Source organism: Canis lupus, chromosome 27 (assembly GCF_011100685.1).
Source record: "Canis lupus familiaris isolate Mischka breed German Shepherd chromosome 27, alternate assembly UU_Cfam_GSD_1.0, whole genome shotgun sequence".
Taxonomy (NCBI): Eukaryota; Metazoa; Chordata; class Mammalia; order Carnivora; family Canidae; genus Canis; species Canis lupus.
In genome coordinates, this window is record NC_049248.1 from 8,045,876 (window position 1) to 8,069,820 (window position 23,945).

The 23,945-nt window shown below is 42.6% G+C and overlaps 1 protein-coding gene across 1 annotated transcript in view; it reads right to left on the reverse strand.

Annotated features, from left to right (window-relative positions):
* The window catches only part of LPCAT3 (lysophosphatidylcholine acyltransferase 3), a 40,520-nt gene extending 19,279 nt beyond the window's left edge, over nucleotides 1-21,241 (reverse strand). The window contains exon 1 of the mRNA XM_038576654.1: nucleotides 20,998-21,241. Coding sequence (XP_038432582.1) covers nucleotides 20,998-21,148 — 151 coding nt within the window. The 5' untranslated portion in view covers nucleotides 21,149-21,241. The remainder of the gene's footprint in view (nucleotides 1-20,997) is intronic.
* Nucleotides 21,242-23,945: the final 2,704 nt, after the last annotated feature.

Here is a 23,945-nt window from a genome sequence, read left to right on the forward strand (position 1 = left end):
TGAACATGTTAATACGTCCCCTCAGAATGACCATCTTATTTCTGAATTCTAGTTTGAGTCTTGAGTCTGTCACCTGGATAAAACAAGGGGTGCTCAGCTTATATAACACTGTATGTTCATTATACTTAAAATTTTTTTTAAAAATAAGGGGCTGGGATCCCTGGGTGGCGCAGCGGTTTGGCGCCTGCCTTTGGCCCAGGGCGCGATCCTGGAGACCCGGGATCGAATCCCACGTCAGGCTCCCGGTGCATGGAGCCTGCTTCTCCCTCTGCCTGTGTCTCTGCCTCTCTCTCTCTCTCTCTCTCTCTCTATGTGACTATCATAAATAAAAAAAAAAAAATTAAAAAAAAAAATAAGGGGCTGCTCCTCTTTGCATTACTTTCGTGGCATCCTGTGAAATTTTTATACTGTGGGGCAACCCACTACGCCTTTCCCCCCTTGTCTAAGGGCTAAAGGGTGACTTAATTTTATTTTTGATTTTTTAAAAAAGATTCTATTTATTTATTCATGAGAGACACAGAAAGAGAGGTAGAGGGAGAAGCAGGCCCCCTGCAGGGAGCCCAATGTGGGACTTGATCCCAAGACCCCAGAATCATGACTTGAGCTAAAGGCAGACGCTCAACCACTGAGCCACCCAGGTGTCCCTAAAGAATGATTTTAAGGTAATTGGGAAAGGAGATCTTTTGGAGCAGACAGTCTCAAGCATATCTGCTTTAAACAAGAGTACACCTGGAAGCTGAAAATCAGGAAATAAATTTGTTATCCATGCTCATGTATCCCCTGGAGAAAGTGTCTGTGTACCCCTAGAATACATGTACCCCAACATGAAGACCCCTGGCCTTGAGGTCTCCCTTGTCAGAGGTTAGAAAGAAGGGGGTGCCACTGACAGGGACACAAAGACTAGAGGGGAGTTGCTGGCTCTGGCGGTGCTGCTGCTAGGGAGAGCTGAAGCCAGGAAAAAAGATAAGCTCTCCAGGGTACAGGCCACAAAAGAAGGGCAGCCCCAGGGCTGAGTCTTGGAAAATGCCTGTAATTTAAGGGAGTGCAAGTAAAAGAAACTGAGATAAAGCAGGAAAATAAGGGGACATCTGGGTGGCTCAGTGGTTGAGCATCTGCCTTTGGCCCAGGTCATGATCCCAGGGTCCCGGGATAGAATCCCACATTGGGTTCCCCGCAGCAAGCCTGATTCTTCCTCTGCCTATGTCTCTCCCTGACTCTCTGTATCTCTCATGAATAAATAAATAAAATCTTAAAAAAAAAAAACACAGGAAAATAAGGAGGTAAATCAGGAGAATGTACATGTGAGAAAGGAAGCACAGTATTTCAGTAGGAAAGGAATTTAATTACATCAGACCTTACAGAGCCCAAGGAGGGTGAGGAAGAGGGCAAGGTCACTGAATTCCTAGTGATGTCACTAGGACCTGCAATGGCAGCAGCACGGGAGGACGGAGAGACCAGGAGACAGAGGCCAGGTAAGAAGGCAGTGAACAGATAAAGAGGAAATGCAGGCGGGATATGAAGACTCCCTGGGTGAGAAGTTTGGCAGGAAAGGACAGTTGGCCAGAGAGCTTGGCCACTGAGTGAAGGTGAACAATTTCTCACACAGAGACGTCCTGTCCACATATGTTTTATGGGAGAAGAAAGTAGTAGAGCAGAAAGGAGACTGTGTATGCCATAGGAGGAAGGATTTACCTTAGAAAGGAGGAAAACCCCTGACTCTTCCCCTGAGACTGGAGGGCAAGGCGAGGAGACTGGCACAGAAACATGGAAGGCAGAGGACAAAGCTCCTGGAAAGAATCTTCATCTCCTCAGTGAAAGGGGTGATGGGAGAACAGAGTGAAGGAGAAGCATAGTGTGACAGGGGTGGGGACTTGTGGGGAAACAGCCTATCCCCAGGGCATCCATCAATGAGATGATCCTCCTTCTCTGACGTTACTGAAAATAGCAGTGGGCAATTCCTCAGCTATGAAATGTTTTTCTTTTCTTTTCTTTTTTTTTTTTTAAAGGTTTTATTTATTTATTCATGAGAGCCACAGAGAGAGGCAGAGGCATAGGCAGAGGGAGAAGCAGGTTCCCTGTAGGGAGCCTGATGTGGGACTCGATCCCAGGACCCTGGGATCATGACCTGAGCCCAAGGCAGATGCTCAACCACTGAGCCACCCAGGCGCCCCTATGAAATGTTTTTCTTTCTTTAGAAGTTGGCAATTCTATGGGAATGTGGCAGAGAGCTCTGACTTTTGATTTAAAGTATTGCTGCCAGTTTACATCTATCATTGTCTGAACACGAGCTGCTCCAGTGGGGGAGCCTGATGGAGGCTGCAAGACAAACCCGTGGCACATCTGCATTATGAGAAGTTTTGCACAAAGGATTCCAAGCAACATAACTGGTAAGTAACTTCATTGTATTAAAACAAATAAAGCATACACATCAGAATGCGCAGTTGGCCTGTATTTTAAAGACACAATGTGAGACTTCAATGACATTTCTGTCTATGCACAGACACTGTATGGTCAGGACCCCAAGCCTGAGAGCACACATTTATTTAGTTTTCCACCACGGTCTGCAGGGAACTCTGTGAGAAAACTGTGAAGCTCGGCTTGAAATCCATGCTTTTATATCCTTTTTTCCAGATCCAGAGGAAGGTGTCCCTCTCTCTGCTTTAAACATCTCCTCCTCCCTCCCAGGGTCCCAATCCTCAGAATCTTATCCATCCTAGTCTTCTCCGGGAACTTCCTTTTGGGTCTTTCTTGCTAGCTTTCTTATTCTTTCCTTCTCAACAATAACAATTTATTATTGTCACTAACACCAGTTAATACCAACGAACCTTTACTGAATTCTTACTCATGCACAGTCACACACTGAGTTCCGTACTTGACACACATTAACTCCCTTAATCCCCATAACTATTTGAAGTAAGGACTAATATTATTGTTTTCATTGTCTGAATAAGCAAACACATCAAAGCTATTAGCTCCTTGGTCTGTGCTGATCAGTGAGTAATTGATGCAGGTAGATGCTAAGCTCTGGGTCTCACTTCTAGCTCTAGCTTGTGATCACCTTTACCTTCAAACAGCACAGGCTCTCCCTTCTAGGTCTCCTCACCCAACCTGTGTCCCTTTGCTGCTGCTTCTAGCTACTGTTCAATTTCACTTACTCCTGTCGTCAATCTCATAAAATCATGGCCTAACTTATCCTCTATTTCTTGCCTACCTACCTTTACCAGCCTGTTTACTGACAAGATTATGGCAACTCTTTGGAATGTCTACTTAGAGATGGCTGAAAAAATCTCAGTTTTTTCCTTATCTTACCTTGATGTTGTAATTTTTCTAGACCACAGAAGGTTACCATAGATAACGGGCTTTTGCTTTGGGCAATATTGAAAGGATCTATTAAATTTCATTTAAATTTTCCAAGGACCACAGACCAGAATATAAAATAGGACTGCTTTAAAAAAAAAAAAAAAAAAAAAAAAAAAGGACTGCTTTAGAACCTGGCTTACTTGTAGTTTATTTTTTATTTTTTTTTGCAGTTAATTTTTATCTATTATTTTCACATTAATTTTATCGTTATTACTTCAACTATGAAGATCTGCCATTCAATTCTTTTTCCGCCAAAGTGGAAATTCCTTGTTCTCAACAACCAGGCAGAGAAAAGAAGACATAGAAATAGGAAGGACATTGCTTGCCACTGCCTATTCAAGCGATCAGGAACTGATTAGGCACTTATGTAGAGGTACTGATCACTCTGTCAGCTGGAAGCACACTTACAAATTAGGGACATTTTAGGTGAGGAGGAAGCTCTCATCTTTGGAATTTGTTCAGAACTGGTCCTTTGTTTCTCTTTACCAGATTAAGTTTGTTGATAGTAAGGGCAAGGTGCCAACACACCTTCCATCCTCTGATAATCCTGTATAGCTCAGGCTGAGTCATAGATATAGATTTCCAGGATCTGAAGAAATCTCAGAAATCACTGACTCCCAAGCCTTCACTAGATAAGAAATGAAGTCAGGGTGCTCAGTCAGTTGAGCATCTGTTTTTGGCTCAGGTCATGATCTCTGGGTCCTGGGATCGAGCCCCACATCAGGCTCTGTGCTCAGCAGGGAGTCTGCTTCTTTCTCTCTCTGTGATCTCTCTCACTCTTGCTCTCAAATAAATAAAATCTATAAACAAGATACATAAGAAATGAAGGCCTAAAAGGGATAGAGGGCATGCTCAAGGTTAACAGAGCACAGCTCAAATTAGAATCCACATCACTTGATTTCCATTCTGATCTTCTTGCCACATGCCTTGGCACTTGTCAATGACCTACAAGGGAATCACTAGTAACTAGCTGTGTGCTTTTAAAGCTACAGCTGTATTATTCTCTGATTTCTCAGCAACAATCTATATTCAAGCATCTGTTTGCAGATGCATGCACACTCACAATTGTTCATCTTCCTATCTAAAAACAATTAAAAACTACATTTCCTCCCCAAAGATTTATTTATTTGAGAGAGAGAGACAGAGTGAGCAAGGGAGGAGCAGAGGGAGAGGGAGACAAGCAGACTTCCCGTTGGGTGGGAAGCCAGATGGGTGGGATGCGGGGCTTGATCCCAGGACCCGGAGCCCGTGACCTGTGCCGAAATCAAGACCGGATGCTCAACTGACTGAGCCATCCAGTTGCCCCCCAAACTACATTTTAATATTAAATCTAGGTGCTCTCCTGTACTCTCTTCATTAATCTAATTCTTGGGGACTCCCCGTCCCTATCCTCATGCAGTGCAGTAAGAATATAGCAGTTCCTTTCTGAAAGTTTCCTGCCCCCGAGTGTCTCAAACATTTTGTCAACTCTGATCCAGTATTCAAGAAAACTGGGACAAGAGATCAAAATGTCCTGGGGATAGAATAATAGAGGGGATATTTCAAAGGTAAACTAGTGGAATGGCTCTTACTTGTGAGAAAGAAAGAAAAAGAGTTTGCTAAGAAGGTTAAGAAATATTAGTTTTTTTGTCACTTGACCCAACCAAATCACCTTGAACCCAAGCTGCCCCAAAGCCCTACCAAAATTCTTTAATGGTTCCATTTACGCCAAGTGCTCTTAGTAATAAGCAAGGCCATCTCAAGCTTAGTGCTACTCGCTCATGGACACACATTGGCTAACTGGTAAAACCTGCTATGGGGCACCTGGGTGCCTCAGTGGTTGAGTGTCTGCCTTAGGCTCAGGTTGTGATCCCGGGGTCCTGGGATCAAGTCCCGTATTGAGTCTGTATCAAGTCCCGGCAGGGAGCCTGCTTCTCCCTCTGCCTATGTCTCTGCCTCTCTCTCTCCCTGTGTTTCTAATGAATAAATAAAATCTTAAAAAAAAAAAAAAGTAAAACCTGCTATGAAAGCTGAAAAATTATGATACAACACAAGACTGACTTGGATGTTACCAATGCTGCTTTTTGTCATGCCACAAGGAGTTAGACACGCACAGGTTCTCGCTAGCTTCTTAGTCTGGGAGATAGCTATCCATCATGGCAAGCCCTACCGAGTGTTTCAAGTCTGATTGGATGGCAGAAGAGACATCAAGTGCATTAGCCATACATCTGAGCATCTGGTTATGGTATTTTTCTGTACTACTAGTTTATTTGAATGGTCACATAGTTTGTTACTTTAGATAGCGGTTTTTCCCTAAAACTTATTCTACAAAAATTTAAACTGAAAGAATGTTAATGCTAAAAGAGACTGTTGACTGGCATTTCTCCATTTTATTTAAACAGGGAAAACAGCTGTTCAAGACTGACTTTGAGGCACTTTAAGACACCAAAATGCCTTAACTAGCAAAGATGAAATGACACCCCTGTTGCCTGTATTCAGTGCATTTTGTCACATTTTAAAATTCTTTGTAAATTAATAAACCACATGGTGGCAACTTCCAGCCAGATTATCTGATCAACTAGAATATCCCTGGACTCAGGTGTTAAGAGTCATCTAGTTGAGAAATTCAGCTCTGCAGCTTAGGTGAATAGATAGGCCCTTTGTATCTCAATGTCTTCATCTCTGAACTCGGCAAAGTGCCAGCCATATCTGCAGGCTGTTGTGCAGATTAAAACAGAAAATATCTGTAAAAGTATCATACATGGACACCCTTGAGGCCACTTTAAGAATATTTATGTATGGGCAAATATTTTATATAAGCATATCTATGCCTAACTTAGAGTATTCTTTTAACTGGTATGGCCTCTATCCACCTCATTATAATTTAACTAAATTAAACCTCTAGCAAGTTTCAAAAATAAAGGTCTGTGAATTGCACCTGGCACTCCCAGGAAGAGGCCCACTGGCCATGAGGCCAATAAAGCTTCAGTTTCAAGGCCTTTCCTTTGCAGAGGCCCTTTTTAAGTCCCTGGGGAGGGTAGAGCGGTGGTGGAGGTAGGAGCTAACATGTTCACATGGTCATAAGTATTTGTGAAACTTATAAGCTATTTTTGTAGCCTTTTTCTTAAAAAAGGTCCCCAAGATTAGAAAAACTTCAGGTCTCCCAAATCTTGGATTAAAAAAAAAAAATCAGCCACTACAACAAAACTTGGCACAGGTCAGAAAATACTCTACTCCCAGAATCCTGTGTTTTGGGCTTCATCTGAGGTCTTCCAAATGACAGGCATATTCCCCACATAAGTTCTGGTGGGGGTTTGGGGTGCGGTAGGGCATTTGGCATAAGTGGGATCCTGGCTCCATGGCTGCACAGACCTGAGGAGGCATGAGGCCGAGAAGGCTGTGACAGGATTGTGACTGGTAGGAAGAGCCAGCTGGGATGTGGGATGCAAGGGTGGTATGTGGGAAGCAAATCTGGAAAAGAAGTTTGAGATACATTGTCACCCCTCGGTGAGTATGTGGAGTAAGGGAGTGTCCTGCTCCCTACAACCCCTCTTCCTTGTTCATTAACAGTCTGATTTGCAGTGGTTAAAATGGGAGGGGGCCATGAGATGGGGGGTGGGGGTGAAGTATCCAGTATTTCGTTTGCTAAAGCTGTGTATTTCAGACAGCAGAGGCATCTGTTCAAGTCCAGGAGAGGACAGGATTATAGAAATCATTCAGCATAGATGTTTATCACCTGGGAAAACAGGCCCTTTACAGGCACAGTGAGTAGCTGTGGGTTGGCTGGGCTCCCACAGACCACCCCCCCTTCCCTGCTCTCTGACAGATCGCCCCTCCTCTTGCCTCTTCTTTTCCTTTCTTTCCTTTCTGTTACTGTTTTTTCCTCTTCCTTCCCTTGTATAGACCTGAAATGTATTATCCCTCGTTGTTTGTTTATTTAAGATTTTATTTATTTATTCATGAGAGACACAGAGAGAGAGGCAGAGACATAGGCAGAGGGAGAAGCAGGCTCCATGCACCGGGAGCCCGACGTGGGACTCTATCCCGGGTCTCCAGGATCGCACCCTGGGCCAAAGGCAGGCGCCAAACCGCTGCGCCACCCAGATGTCCCAATCCCTCGTTTTTTAAAAAAGGATTTTATTTGAGACACAGAGAGAGAGTGAGAGAGAACTTGAGTGAGCAGGGAGAAGGAGCAGAGGGAGAAACAGCCTCCCTGCTGAGTAGGGAGCCCGATGACCCTGGGATCATGACCCAAGCCAAAATCAACAGTCAGATGCTTAACCAAGCCAGCCAGTTGCTCCTAATCCCCTATTTTTAATGCTTTCTGGATTTTACATGTTATGGGTTCACTCTCAAAAATATCTAACTAGCACGAAGTAACCTGGGTTTTTCCCTTCTTTTAATTTATGGCACTGGTTTTCAGTGGAGAAATGGCCCGTTGGCTCCTGTTGTGACTAATCTGGCCTAGGGTTGCCCAAGGGTTGTCCCATTGCACCTGTCAAGTGGCTAATTAGCTGCTCTTTCTCCAACGCTCCCAAATACTTGTCATGAGAATTTCTCTCTTGTGTTTGGAGTTGTCAAATCTAATCTTTGTAAATACAAACAAGGTAGGTGAAACTTTTTTCTCAGCAGGCATTTCAGCAAATGAAACAATAAGCTCTTTCTTACAGCCAAGACTCTTTTTTTTTTTTTTTTTTTTTATTTTATGATAGTCACACAGAGAGAGAGAGAGAGAGGCTGAGACACAGGCAGAGGGAGAAGCAGGCTCCATGCACTGGGAGCCCGACGTGGGATTCGATCCCAGGTCTCCAGGATCGCGCCCTGGGCCAAAGGCAGGCGCCAAACCGCTGCACCACCCAGGGATCCCACAGCCAAGACTCTTAACAAGAGGAAAGATAACAGCATTACACCCTGTAATTGTCCTCATGAATCTAAATAGGTGTAATTGTTGGGTTCTCTCTCTACCTGAGATCATACACAGTCTTTGTTTTTTTTTTTTTTTTAAAGTGTAGAATTCAGGGAATTTTAGTGTATTCACAGTGTTGTGCAACCATGACCAGTGTCTAATGCCAGAACATTTACATTAGCTGGGACAAGAAACCCCACACCTTTAGCAGTCACTTCCAATTCAATCTTCCTCTCATCCCCTGGCAATCACCAATCTACATCTGTCTATTCTGGGCATTTTATATAAATGGAATCATACCAAATGTGGCTATTTCTTAGCATAATATTCACATAACGAAAGCATTACTGTAATATTTTCAAGGCTCATCCATGCTGTAGCAGGTAGCAGCACTTCATCGCTTTGGCTATAGAATATTCCACTGTATAACATTTTGTTTATTCATTCATCTGTTGGTGGACAAAGGGGTGTTTTCACTTTTTGGCCATTATAATAATGCTATGAACATTTGTGTACAAGTTTTTGTGTGAACACATGCTTTCAGTTCTCTTGAGTATATAACTAGGGGTGGAATTACTATGTCTTTACTGTAACTGTTTAACTTTGAGAAACTGCTAAACGGTTTTCCATGGTGGCTGCACTGTTTTACGTTCCCATCAACAATCCATGTCCTAACACTTCCTGATTCCATTTTTTAAAAAATATTTATTTATTTATTTATTTATTTATTTATTTATTTATTTATTTATTTATTTATTCATGATAGACACAGGCAGAGGGAGAAGCAGCCTCCATGCCGGGAGCCCGACGTGGGACTCGTTCCGGGACTCCAGGATCATGTCCTGGGCCAGAGGCTGAGCCACCCAGGGATCCCCCGCCGATTCCATTTTTAAAATTATTATAGCCATACCAGCAAGTGTGAAGTAGTATGTCACTGTGATTTTAATTTGCATTTTCTTAATGATTAATGAGTTGAGCATTTTTCTATATGCTTATTGGCCATTTGTATGTCTTGCTTAGACAAACATCTATTCATACCCTTTTGCCCATTTTTAAATTGACTTATTTGCCTTTTATTATTGAGTTATAAGAGTTCTTGATATAGTCTGGATACTAGCTCCTTATCAGATATGTGGTTTACAAATATCTTTTTTTAAATAATTAAAAAAATTATTTATTCATGAGAGAGAGAGAGAGAGAGGCAGAGACACAGGCAGAGGGAGAAGCAGGCTACATGTAGGAAGCCCGACGTGGGACTCTATCCCAGGTCTCTAGGATCACGCTCTGGGCTGAAGGCGGCGCTAAACCGCTGAGCCACCCGGGCTGCCTGGTTTACAAATACTTTTATATTCTGTGGGTTATCTTTTCATTTTCTTGATAGTATCCTTTGATGTACAAAAGTTGGAAATTATCTACTTCTTTTTCAGCATCTCAATATTACCTGAAGATTTGGGAAGAATTTAAAAAACATTTAAAAATTATATATTTTATTTTATTTTATTTATTTATTTATTTATTTATTTATTTATTTATTTATTTATTTATTTATTTATTTTTTTTAAAATTATATATTTTATTTTTTTAAAGTAGGTTCCACATCCAGCATGGGGCCCACTGCGGGCTTGAACTTATGACCCTGAGATCAAGACCTGAGCTGAGATCAAGAGTCAAATGCTTTACCAAAGGAGCCAACTAGGCACCCCTAAAAAATTATATTTATTAAATACTTTATAAAACAAGAGGGTAAGACTTGAAAAATTGGGAGCTTTTGATGATATCATGACCCGAGTCCCCAAAATTATGTTAGGTCTTAGTGTAAATAATATAAATGCATGCCGTCTAGTTCCTAGTTTTGCTTTTGTTTACTACTCTGTCATTTGTCATTTTTTCATTTTTTAAAAAAAGATTGTACTTACTTGAGAGAAAAAGAGCATGAGCAGGGGAGAGGGGCTGAGGGAGAAGGACTAGCAAACTCTCTGCTTACTAGGGAGCCTGACGTGGGGCTTGATCTAAGGACCCTGGAACTATGACCTGAGCTGAAGGCAGACTGAGCCACCACGCACCTCTCCTTTTTCATTAAAAAAATTATCATTATTTTAAAATAATCTCTACATCCAACATGGGGCTTCAACTCACAAGCCCGAGATCAAGAGTTGGATACTTTATTGACTGAGCCAGCCAGGCACCCCTGTTTATTACTCTTTTGGAAGAACCAATGAAGAATTAAAAAGTGGAGCCAGATTATCCTTTGGCTAGAGGATGAGGATTTCTAGAAGCACTATGGTTCAATGTTTTTTGTCAGGGCCCCAGTATATTTGTACTCGAACTATAATCAATCTTTCCCCCTTTTGTTGGAGGTATATGCCTTAGGAGACTTACAGGCACCACTCCAGTTGGCCTCTGTTTGCTGGCTTACAAAGAGAAGTTTCATGTTTATGAACAGTGATCCAGAGTGGTGTCCAAGTCCATCTGAGTTTAGAATTGCTATCACAGCAGAAATTGGAAACTTTAGGAGCTAGAAGGCATTTACCACGTCTCTGTGGATGCCACTTCTCATTACAGCATACACAAATATACAGTGATCAGAACTTTAACCTAATGGGAGCTCATATCCTCCTCAGATCTGCACATGATATATGCACATGAATCCTTTTCTTTTATAGTGAACTGCCTGCAAAATTACTATCTCACCATTTATAATTTTATGTGGCAGAATGACCATGTAGGCTTTTCTTATGAAAATGCCATAGCAACATGAATACTTGGTACTGAAAAGCATCTTTAATTGACAAAAGCTTTTTATTTTTAATTTAAACTTAGCCTCTGCTTACAGTGGGACATTTAAATAGTCAATTTGATGACTTCATGCTGACTATTTGCCCAACCAAAACCTGGGTCTGATAATTTCTGGCTTGATCTTCTACCGGCTTTCTGACAAAATGTCCCTACAGTTAGAAGGCAATGACATTTCTACCCGAAGCCTCTAGTACTAACAATTCTGGTACATATGGTTCTTAGACAGAATACTTCATTCAAGGTGTCCAGAATTTAATGAATCTCACTTTATCTTCAAAGCCAGTGTTTGAATAGAGAGGAACTTGGATTTAAAACGAGTCCATTTTAAGCCCAAAGGCAATTCTTATCCAGAAATTACTTATCCTTATTTTTAGTGTCTGACTCGCCACCCCCCCTTTCTCATTTTGAAAACTGGGAGGAATAAAGATGCATACAACATCTTTTGGGCTGCAGGAATTAGGAACAGGCTTTGAGGGTCTCTACAGGAACTACTGCTGCTTTATCACAAGAACTCCAGATGGGCCCTAAATCTCCAGGCCCTTACTTCAGCAATTGCTGAAAAATATCCATACACACACACAGCCCTACCTTAAAAACTCTATGCTTGAGGAGGCCAGTTTACTTAGAACAGCTTTCCCTGGCAGCTGCAACTAGGGCGCTTCATTTTTGTTAAAGCTACAAGTTACAGTTTATTAACTATATTCCGAAGTGGGAGACAATAGATGAGGAGAAGGTTGGATGGCTCCAGGTGACCGACACAAGCCAGGAGGGGAAAGATGAAACTAGGAGTCCAACCACCTATGTGAAAAAAACAACCCTCCATATTTAACCTTTTCATCAAAAGTGTGAAACAGACGGTGGAGGTAAGAATGTGAGTTAGACAGTAGAGATGACAGTGATATCACTGTAATAATATTAACAGTAAGATTCAGTAGAATAACAGTATTTGGAGAACAGCAAGCGATATAAGATGACATTTCTTTTTCTTTTTTTTATAGTTATTTATTTATTTATTTATTCATTCATTCATTCATTCATTCATGAGAGACACACAGAGAGAGGCAGAGATACAGGCAGAGGGAGAAGCAGGCTCTCCGTGGGGAGAGCGGAGACTCGATTCCAGGACCCAGGGATCATAACCTGAGACGCTCAACCACTGAGCCACCCAGGCACCCAGAGAATGGCATTTCTAACAAGTTCTTAGGATGCAAGCCAGGAGATGCTAGGAAGTCCTGGGGCTTCTGGACCCAAGACCAAACTCAGAAAAGGAGGAGATGAGTACTTATTGAGGGAAGGAAGGGAACAATTACTTAACAATGACTTTGGGTCATGCTTGGTCAAATGTTTACAGTCGTAACCTCATTCAGTCCTCACAGGTGCCTAATGATCTTCCCAGTTTGCTCCCCTAACTTTTCCAGAGCAGAGGAGGAGGAATGCATCCTCACCAAGGCTATGCCTGAGCCATTCTCTACAAGGAAGGCATTTCTTTGATGACTTATGCTATTTTTCAAAATTCATGTATATTTCTCACCGTTGCCAAATATTGCTGCTTGTTACGAATTAAATCCAATTTAAGTAATTATCAGATAAACTCCTTAACTCTTAACCTCCATCTGTTAGTAAAATTGCCCTTTGGGAACATGAGGAAATGGACGGCTGAAGTTTAATAATTAGACTACAGTGGCACAACTAGTACCTACTTAATCCAAACACAATCTGTGCCTACGCCAGCAGGTGTCTGGAGACAATGCACATCCTATGACCTACTCCATTCTTTCACCCCCGCCTACCTGAAAGGTTGTCAGGTTTCTCTCTATCACTCATTTATGGATTCTCTATTGTTCTAATCAAACAGGACCACTTGCTGTTCTTCAGGTTCTTCTCCCTTTTCCTGATCTCCACATACAGGTTCATTATTCTTTGCAGCTGGAAAGCTTCCTCTCTCATCTTTACCTTACTAGGATCTTCCATAATCTTTAAGGTCCAGCTGAAATGCCATTTCCTTTTTGAAGACCAATCCCATTTTTGAAAGGCTGCTGCATTGAACACCTCCAGTGAGTTCTGATGGCTGCCCAGACAGAGTTAATGTCAGTGGGTATATAATTATTTTTGCTAGTGTGTGCCTATAGTCTCATGGGCCCAAATTTATATATGCCTCTGCAAATAAATGATTCCATTTGACATTAAAGTTATACTGGCATTCAAAACATGAAGTTTTGTGCAACGTAAGATATTGGAGTGCAGATAAAAAAGGGATAAAAAAATAAATTTAAAGAAATCGCCAGGGGCAGCTGGGTGGCTCAGTCGATTAAGCAACAGACTCTTGATTTTAGCACAGGTCTTGAACTCAGGGTTGTGAAACTGAGCCCTGCATCAGACTCCATACTAGATGTGGAGCCTACTTGGGATTCTCTCTCTCTCCCTCTGCTCCATTCCCTACCCTCTAAGAAAGAAAGAAAGAAAGAAAGAAGGAAGGAAAGAAAGAAAGAAAGAAAGAAAGAAAGAAAGAAAGAAGAGAGAGAGAGAGAGAGGGAGGGAGGGAGGGAGGGAGGGAGGGAAGGAAAGAAAGAAAAATAAATCTTCAAACAGAAAGATTTAGACTACAATAAAATCTGTGGCTAAGAATTAGAATAAAGTCTCAAAAACGTAGAATATATCTAGACTTCTAGAATTGGAAGGAGGCTTTAAAGTTATCTAAGACAACCCCTTTATTTTCTAGTAGTAGAATTTCTGGACCTTGCTTCCTATTATGGTCAGAAGTCCCATTTGTTTAGCTAATGCTGTTTAATTTCCATCTAGCTTGGCTTTGGTATCTTTATATTGCAATTTCAGTGCTACCTGAAGAGAGTTTTTTGCACTGAATAACAGATTTAGTTCTGAAGGGCCAGACCTGACTTTAGTCCAAAGGGAACTGAGTGCAGGACCTACTTTGATTTTATTTTTTTATTTTTTTTATTTTTAAAATTTTTTTAATTTATTTATGATAGTCACATGGAGAGAGAGAGAGAGAGAGAGAGAGAGAGAGAGAGAGAGAGGCAGAGACACAGGCAGAGGGAGAAGCAGGCTCCATGCACCGGGAGCCCGACGTGGGATTCGATCCCGGGTCTCCAGGATCGCGCCCTGGGCCAAAGGCAGGCGCTAAACCACTGCGCCACCCAGGGATCCCCCCTACTTTGATTTTAAAGGTTGTTAACCTTAGTGATGCTAACATGAACTTCTGAGGAATGAATCCTTACCCCCTTGAGTACAATTTCTTTCTTTCTTTTTTAAAGATTTATGTATTTATTTGAGAGAGAGAAAGAGGAAGGGCAGAAGGAGAGAGAGAATTCTGAAGCAGACTCCCTGATGAACAGGGAGCCCAACATGGGGCTCAATCTCACAACCCTGAGATCATAACCTGAGACGAAATCAAGAGTCAGCCACTTAACTGACTGAGCCCCTCAGGTACCCCCCAAATGCAATTTCTGATAAGTCTAATAGCCAAGCCGCAGTCATGGCCAACACCAGAGGAGAACACACTCATGCTAAACAGGTGGCAATCTGCTCCATTTGGCCAGCTCCAGCCTTGGATGCTGAGAGGTATTTCATATGCTGATTACATCTTGGTTTAACCACCTAAGTGAAGAGAAGCGGACACCATGGGCATTTACCCTTTCCATCCCTGCATTCTCTTCGCAATCCCAATGTGCTCAACAGCAGGGACTTTAGAGATGGGTAGAAATGGGTATGACCTCAGACAAGCTACTTAACCTTTGAAGGCCCCCATTTCCTACCTGCACAAGGGTGATGATAACAGCAATTTAATGATCTTATGGGTGACTTAGCAGGTGTAGGTGGGGTATTGTTGAGCACTTCAGACAATGTCTGATATGTGCCAAATCCTTCATAAATGTCAACAGTTGTTATTATTGATCAGAGGTGGCAATGTTAACATACTCCATCAACAAGAATTGGGTGCTCTTCTCTCCGTATAAGCTTTACCATGGCATTTCATGCCCTCCCTGATTCAATTATGATACCAGTACTGACTCCTAAAACTTCTGTAGTCTAACTTCTCTCCTGAGCTCATTTGGGTTTCTCAACTCTTAAGACACCTGGAGATGCCTTGGGAACCTAGAACAAATCCAAAACGAGACCATTACCTGGCATCAAACAGTATTCGATGATCCTCCTAATGTCTCTGCATTTGTGAGATATCATTATCTTTCTAGCTATTCAGGCAGAACTTTTTTTGGGTTTGTTTGTTTGTTTTTAAACTGCTTCTTTATCATCCATTTAATCAGTTGCCAAGTCATTCATTCACATGCTCACTTTGTCAACAAATAGTTCCTGGGCCTTTTCCATAAAGCAGGCACAGTATTCAACTCTGGGAATACTATGGTGGACAAAACTAACACACTTTCGGCTCTCATCCTCTCATCCACAAATACAGAATTACCAATTGGAATATACAAGTGGAAGGAAATTTCAGTCTGTACGAGAAAGTGCAACAGGAGACATCATATAAAATGAGAGCAAGAAAAGAACTCTCAGAGGAAGTGACAATTTGAACTGAGACCCAAAAGATGAAAGGAGCCTGTCAGGTGACTAATGAATGAAGAACATTCTGGGCAGCTGCATTAGCACGCACAAAGACTCCGAGGTAGGAAAGGGCTTAATGCCTTTCTCCAAGGAACTGAAAGAAGGCCACCATGTGGCTAAAAAGTTGTGAACTTGCTTGAGATGAGGCTGGAAAAGCAGGCAGGGGCTTACTGACTGTTCAGAAGCCTTTGAAGAGTTCTGAGCAAGAGAGGCACAGGATTGGACCATTTTGCTTTGGGAGGAGCGAGAACAGAATTAGAGACCAGTTGGGAGGCTATTCGTGTGGTTCTGGTAACAGATGGTCAGCGGTTGTGGTGATGGAGAAAAGGGGACGTATCTGAAACACAATTTAGAAATTTGGAGGTGGTACTGACAGGACTTGGGGACTGCGATATGGGGTGAGAGTGAAAGGGAGGAGGCAAGGCTGATTCTTAGATTTCTGGCATGAGCAGCTATGTAGATGCAAGTGTATGCAGAAGCTACCTTTCAAAAGATTCTGTGTTCTGAAAATATCTCACGCAAGATCCATATTTTCCCCTCTTGGTGTAACCACTTTGCCTCCAAATCAATATAACCATCTGGATCATTGTTCTTTCTCATTGGTTTCCCTACTTCTTGTGTGTCTACTTCATATCACCCCATGCTGTGTTATCTTCCTAATACAGCTCTGGTCAAATTATTGCCCTTTCAAATACCTACCTATCACCTACTTAATTAAGTACGAACCCTTTGCCTAGGCTTTCCAGGCTCTATGACCTATCTTTCCAGTCTTCCTTTTTTGGGAGTGTGCAGTGGGAGAGGGAGGGAGATTCCCAAGCAGGCTCCATGCCAGAGCAGAACCTGACATGGTGTTCCATCCCAGGACCCTGAGATCATGAACTGAACCAAAATCAAGAGTCGGATGCTCAACTGAGTAAGCCAACCAGGCACCCCTCCAGCCTTATTTCCAGCACTTCTCTATTTAAGTCCTGTTTTAGTCTAAGTAGACTACTTCCTGTTCTTGGCCATGTCATCACACATTCCTACCTCAATGTCTCTGCTCACGCTATTCCTTTAGTCTTACCGTCTAAGTCTGCTGGAACCTTATTCAGCATTCAAAGTTCATTAAAGATCCAATCTTTCAGTATCATAAAGTTTTGTAATTCTCTTATGGCACTTAGATTTCTGCTTTGTATTGTGGTTATTAGAGTACTTATCTCATCCCCATTCCCTACCCTCTAACCCTATGGAATACTTTTGAGTGCCTGGCTTGATTACTCATACTGCACCAGTGTACTTGTTCTTGCAGGGTCAAGCAAAGGGTTTAACTCACAGTAGGTACATTTTATTGAATTTATTTGGAACAATCCATGTTATTGACAAGGGATCAGAAGGCAAACTGAGGACAAAGCACAAGCTGACATCCCTCAAACTCCTCCCTCCCTGCCACTCCTGGGTGGGATATGTATGACATTCCTCCAGGAAACTTCCAACTACCTTAAAAAAATTATTTATTTGACAGAGTGACAGCAAGCACAAGGAGAGGGAGCTGCAGAGGGAGAGGGAGAAGTAGATTCCTCACTGAGCAGGAAGCTCAATCCCAAGACCCCAGGATTATGACCTGAGCCGAAGGCAGATGCTCAACCACTCAACTGACTGAGCCACCTAGGCGCCCCTATTTTGAACTATCTTAAGGCCAATTCTTTGGTAGAGGGAAAAAGTAAACCTTAGCTTGATAATAGTAAGGCCTCCAGTATCCTGAGGTTCTTCTTTAGCATATCCAAGTCCTTTTGGACACCTCCGTTTTTCCTTACTTCCTTGGGACTCCCAAGTATATAATCAGCCAGTGCAGCTCTTTCTGCGCACGGGTCCCATCCCTGTGCTTTCATAAAATCACCTTTTGGCACCAAAGATGTCTCAAGAATTCCTTCTTGGCTGTGGGCTCTGGACCTTTGCAACATTCCAAAACTACAGAATTAAGTATCCTAAGTGATACCTAAGTGATGAGACCCCAGGTGTTCAACGGGAATTATTTTCCAGTTGTATTTGCCAGCAAATTTCACCACAGCAAAATTCACCTTCCACCAAATTCCCTGTGATCTTAAAAAAGACAAACATACACATATACCTTTAATGGAGTTTTCTGGCTGTACAAAACAATCCAATGCAACAATCCTCATAAGCTTATCCTTTCCTTGAAGTGCTGGATATTAAATATTACAGTCTCTAACTCAAGATTTTTCAAACTACTTGTAACCCATTAATAAGTCATGAAATCAACTTAGTGGGTCATTAAGTAATAAGAAAAAAGCAAAATAGAAACTAGCTAAACACACAGCTTATGTAAGGATGAGTAATGTTCTCTTGAAGCTTTTGTTTCAGATACATATATATACATGTCTGTGTACTGGATCATGGTTAAAACATATTTCTTGCCATGGGTCCCAGTCATAAAGGTTTGAAAACTACTGCTTTAATGATCTACAGCCTACCCCAAGATCTGTACACAGAACTCAAGTAGGAAAAGTAAGATGTTAAGAAATAGCAATGAGACTATCTGATTAAAAGTTATTCATACTTTAGGGGTGCCTGCTTGGCCCAGTTGGTTAAGCATCTGACTCGATTTCAGCTCAGATCAGGATCTCAGGGTTGTGAGATCAAGTGCTGCTCTGCACTGAGCATGAAGTCCGCTTAAAACTCTCTCTCTCTCCCTCTTCTTCTGCCCCTTCCCCACTCTTTCCCCAATTGCTCTCTCTCTCTCAAAAAAAGAAAGAAAAGAAAAAGAGAAAAAATCTCTTTTTTATTTTTATTTTTAAAAAATTTTTTATTTATGATAGGCACACAGTGAGAGAAAGAGGCAGAGACACAGGCAGAGGGAGAAGCAGGCTCCATACACCAGGAGCCCGACGTGGGACTCGATCCAGGGTCTCCAGGATCGCGCCCTGGGCCAAAGGCAGGCGCCAAACGGCTGCGCCACCCAGGGATCCCCAAAAATCCCTTTTTTAAAACAGGGTATTCATACTTTAAAACATGAATGTCTGATATACCTAGTTCTTTCCTTGGGGTATCTGCATTAAAGTGTCTTTAACCCATATTTATTGTAAATTAGTGGAAAGTGGGTCATAAATCATTATGGACTACAGGCCTTCTTGGTAGAGCTAACAAGGATTTTCTCCAGTATCCCAGTTCCCCAAGACAGCGGGGTTCCTGAACCAGGAACTCCATCCAGTGCTGAAAGGCTACTGGTCTCTAGGTTACAATACACAGAAATGGTAGTACCTTTGTAAGGAAAGCATTTACAACCAGAATGCACTCTTTACTCTTTCCTTCATGCACATGTCAAGCTTATCAATTTATGTTGACATGTACATATTTAATCCATACCTAGAAAACACAACCTTGTATATCTACGCGTAAGAGCTATGCCTCATCTGAGGCAACATGAAGCCCCAAGCCCATCTAAACATGAGAAATACTGAGTTAACTGAAGGCAACAGCATGTGGGAGTTAGGAAGGAGGGATCTGGAAAATGGTAGACTGTCAAAGGGACTTGGGAGTGCAGTAGGTGTATTGCCCAAAGTGTTTATCACTTGATGACGGATCATAATGGGAGAAGGAGAGTAGAGGGGAAGGATATGGAGAAACAATTCCCCAGTATTACTCATGATAGTACGGAGCAGTAGCTCACCAGGAGTACACAGGCAGTTTGATGATGTCAGCACAAAAAGGACACATTCCAAGTCCTAATTTCAGCCCTAGCTCCATTTAACAGGTTGCCCCTAATAATTTGTTGCTACTTGTGTTATGTTTTCAATTTATAGTTGAGAAATCAACAGTGAGCTTCCAAACTAATGAATGTAAACACTCTTAATTGCCAATTACAACCCCAACAAATAACTGGGTGAGAAAGAAGGCTCAAGGAGAAGTTCAAAGCTGCTGTGGTGCGAAGAAGATTAGGGGTGTTGATAAATCTGGGTTAGATCTGAGAGAGATTGAGGTGACTTTCGCCTCGAAAATTTTACAATTCTACAAGGGAGGGAAAAGGTGACTAGGGAAGAAAGGAAGATCAGCTTGGTTTTATATGTAAAAGGCAAGTAACAATTCTATTAGCTGCTAAGGTTATTTAAATATAAAATAATGCCTCACATTATCTAGACCTACTTTAACACCCTTCAGTGATACTATATGCCAATGTCTCTACTGACTACTGGGTACATTCCAAACTTCCTTCTGGCATTCAAGGCGTTCCACATCTGCCCAACTTTTATCTCTAACTTTTAACGACTCTGATCTCTAATCTGCTTTTGTTCCAGTCCTATTTGCTTTCCCCACCCCTACTCTCCTAGTTAAAGTCCCATAACCTTCATAAAACCTTCCAACTATTCAAATATTTATGCATCAGATCTTGACCTTTGAATTCCTACAGGACTTTGCAAGCTATCCTGTTAGGTAGGCATTACTGTCCTCCTTTCATAGATAAGCAAATCAAGGCGCAGAGAGGTTAAGTGACTTGCTCAGAGTCTCACAGTTTGCAAGCAGCAGCAGGGGTGGGTCTTCCCTTGCTTGTCTTCCAAGTCTACACTTCTTTTTCTTTTCCTCATTGGGCCATGCTGCTTCCGTATATTAAAAAAACCATGGAGGAAGGATGCGGTAAAAAAAAAGCCTATAAAGCAGTTATAATACAGCTTGTTGTGACATAAAGTCAGACACAGCACATCCTTTGAACCATATGGGTAATAAACGCTTGGAGTAGCATAGTTTTTAAGGGAGCTGTCAATCCAGTTTCCCAAGCGCAGCGTTAAAATGATATCCCAGGGTAAATGACAGGTGAGAGGTTAAGGGAGGGGGGAAGCAATATGGTATCAGAGGAAATATTAGAAACAGGACAGAAAAGAGAAGAAAGTGTAATATAAGGTGGCAATGCAGAAAAAGACTCCGAATATGGAAGTATAGGATACGGGGTAGGGACCCACAGGGTAATACCTAAGTTAGGGAGCCTATGCCTACCGACAAGAAGCGCGCATGTGTGAGAGTTGATATTAATAACAGACAGCAGTACACATGGACAGAGTAGAACTCAAGAGAGAGACAAATAAGGATAGGTCGCGGGGACACGGGGTAGATCACGGCAGGATGAGACGGTGGTGGCGCCAAATAAGGGGCCAGAAGGGTACAGCGGGGGTCGAGGAGGAAGGTAAAGAGGTTCAGAGGGCACGGCGCCCCCAGACTCGAGGAAAGACTTGTCTTCCTCTCGATAGCTGGTTGGCGTGATTTAGGATTCACACCCGCGCCCCCACCAAGCCTCCCCCGGTGGCTCCGGAAAGTGAGGGAGGGGGTCACGTCCCCATTCCCCCGGGACTCTGCGAGGGGGCGGAGCGAGGCAGGAGGGTCCTTACCCATAAAGATGGAGATGATGAGCCGCAGCGCCTGTTCCGACGCGCCCAGGGACGTCGCCAACTTGTTAAGGCTCAGCTCGTCGAACCCCCACCGCAGCACCCTCGCCAGCTCTGCCACCGTTCCCACGTCCCCCTCAGCTGCGGACGCCATCTTAGCTCCGGGCGTCCCCCAGGGACCCCCCAGCTCCGCGCGCCCCGAATGTGGGCACAAGGCTGTAGCTTCACCCCCAATTCCGGCCCGGAGCCCGCCCACGGCGTGCGCATTGGCTGCGGGCCCGCCCAGCGGCTCCGGGCTCCTCCGGCTATTGGTCGGTCCGAGCCGGGGGGCGGGGCCTACCGCAGCAAGGTAGGCAGAGGGCGGGTCTGAGCGTTTGTAAAGCAAAGGTGACTCCCGCCGAGAATGAACGCGGGGCAGGCCGGGGGCGGGGCTTGGAATCGGGAACTGGAGTTGCGATTGGAAAAGTCTAAACCCCGCGGCGAGGTGATTGTACAACTCGGTTCTAACTGCTTGGGGGAGGAGTCGGTGAGGGCGAGTGTCCGGCCGGCTCGTGCGCTGCCTCCCCATTGGCTGAGGCGGGAGCAGGCGAGAGTCGGGGCGGGGGGGGGCCGTCACCCGACCGCGAGGTTACTCTCGGTCGCCGGCGCGCCGGGGTTACTGGGGCATGTAACGGAGAGGGCGGGAATTCCTGGAGCGGCTTCGCGAGCGCCTCCTAACGGCACCTCCGGACTGTTCTCAAACCGTTAGGTGCGCCGTCCTCACCCCGCGAGGGTCTAGGGGGGAGCCCAGCACCCCAGAACACTGCTTTTATTTCATGCATCCCCTTTCACCTAATTTCTTATGTTAAACCCTTACCCTCTTCCGAGAGGCGGGGAAACTGAGGTATGCCGATTTAGTCCTTTTTAGTTTCATTTAAAATAATTTGTCACTAAGTAATATGGGCTCATGGTTAAGGTTCAAACAGTTTAAATAAATAACTCTTAAAATAAGAGTTCTTTCTTGCCACCTTGCTTCCCCATTCTTCCTAACGTAACCACTGTTTGGATTGCGCTAACAAAAATGTGTTGAGCACTTTTTGCTAAGTGTGCCTGGGACTGTGCTGTCCTCTGGGGAATATAATGATGAGCCCAAAGCTATAGAATGGGGGATGATGCAGAGTCATAATAGTGTTAACGCACGTGTAATTGAAAGCAAAAGTAAGTGCTCTGAAGGAAAGGAGCAAGGTTCTATGAGAGTACTAACAAAAGAACACTGAGAGTTTCATGTAATAACTGGAATTTGTGGAACGTTCTTGTGCAATTATGACATATACTTCTGTAGAACCTTGCACTTCATAAAGCACTTATATCCATATTATCGCATGTAATTTGGCTGTGAAACAGGATTTTTTAAAAAAAATTTTGATGTCCTCTTATAGGCAGAAGCTTGGAGAAATTAAGGAACTTACAAAGTTCCTTTGCCAGTAAGTGGTAGAGACTGAATTTAAAGTTAAGTCTGTTAAATTTGGGACGCCTGAGTGGCTCAGTGTTTTAGCCTCAGTCTTCAGCTCAGGTCATGATCCCGGGGTCCTGGGATCGAGTCCTGCATTGGGCTCCCTGTAGGGAGCCTGCTTCTGCCTCTGCCTATGTCTCTGCCTTTCTCTCTGTGTCATGAATAAATAAATGAAAAAATGAATAAATAAATGAAATCTTTAAAAAAAAAGTCTGTTAATTTCATCTCCCTCCCCCATTTTTTAGGGAAAAAAATTAAAAATATGAAATATTCAGAACAGTTGAAAATAAGATAACTCTCCCCTACCTCCTAGATTAAGAAACAAACATCTCATATACAGTTGAAGAGGCTGGTATATTCCTTCCCCATGGCATTTCCCTCTTTCCCTTCTTGGAGGTCACTACTTTGCTGACTTTGATATTTATCAATCCCATGCCTATTTTTTACTTTACATACAGTGTGCATCTAAAGAGAACATAAAATATAGTTTGCATGCTCTTAATATTAATGGTGTTACAGTGAATGGATAATTTTGCAGGTTGTTTTTATGCTTAATATCTTTATTGAGATATAGTCATGATTTTACATGTAGCTCTAATCCATTCATTGTATGATTATACCACATTTAGTTTTTCAAAGTCAGGTTGAGGAATACTTGGATCATTTCCTATTTGTTTATTTTATGACAAACTTTGCTGCAGTGAGCATTCTCCTTTAAGCAAGAGTGAGAATTTCTCTAGGACTGTGACGTCAAGCTTTTTTTTTTTTTTTAACTGAGATCTTCTGTAAGAAACACATTGCTATCCAGTATACACATATATTTATACACTAGACACATACACATATAATACTTACACATACATATCCACATTACACGCTGCCATACTAGTGTGTGTTCTCTGACACTTTCTCCTCTATTTTAATTCACTAAAAATTGTTGATTAAGATCCACTAACTTGATATCAATATGTACCAATAGTTCATGATCCTCATTGAAAAAAAGACTTCTCTAGTGTTTGTAATCAAGAGGGGAATTATGGGTTGTAGGTTATGCACGCCTTTACCTTTATTAGATTTTGCTGAAGTGTTTGGCTAGATGTTATTTCAGATTGTTACAAAATCTTATTTGCTGAATAAGTAAAATATATTTGTTAAAGCATCTAGTCAATTAGACCTTGTTTAAAAATGTAAAAACTTGTGGGACACCAGGGTGGTTGAGTGTCTGACTTTTGATTTCAGCTCAAGTCACGATCTCAGGATGGTGAAATTGAGCTCCAACTGTAGAGCTCTGTGCTCAGTGGGGAGTCTCCACTCTCTGCCTCTTGCCTTCTGCTCCTTCCCCTGCTTGTGTGCCCACATGCATGCTCTCTCAAATAAACAAACAAATAAATAAATCATTTTTAAAAATGCAGAAAGCTGTTTTTTTCTTTGTGTTAATATGACTGGATAACATGTCAGC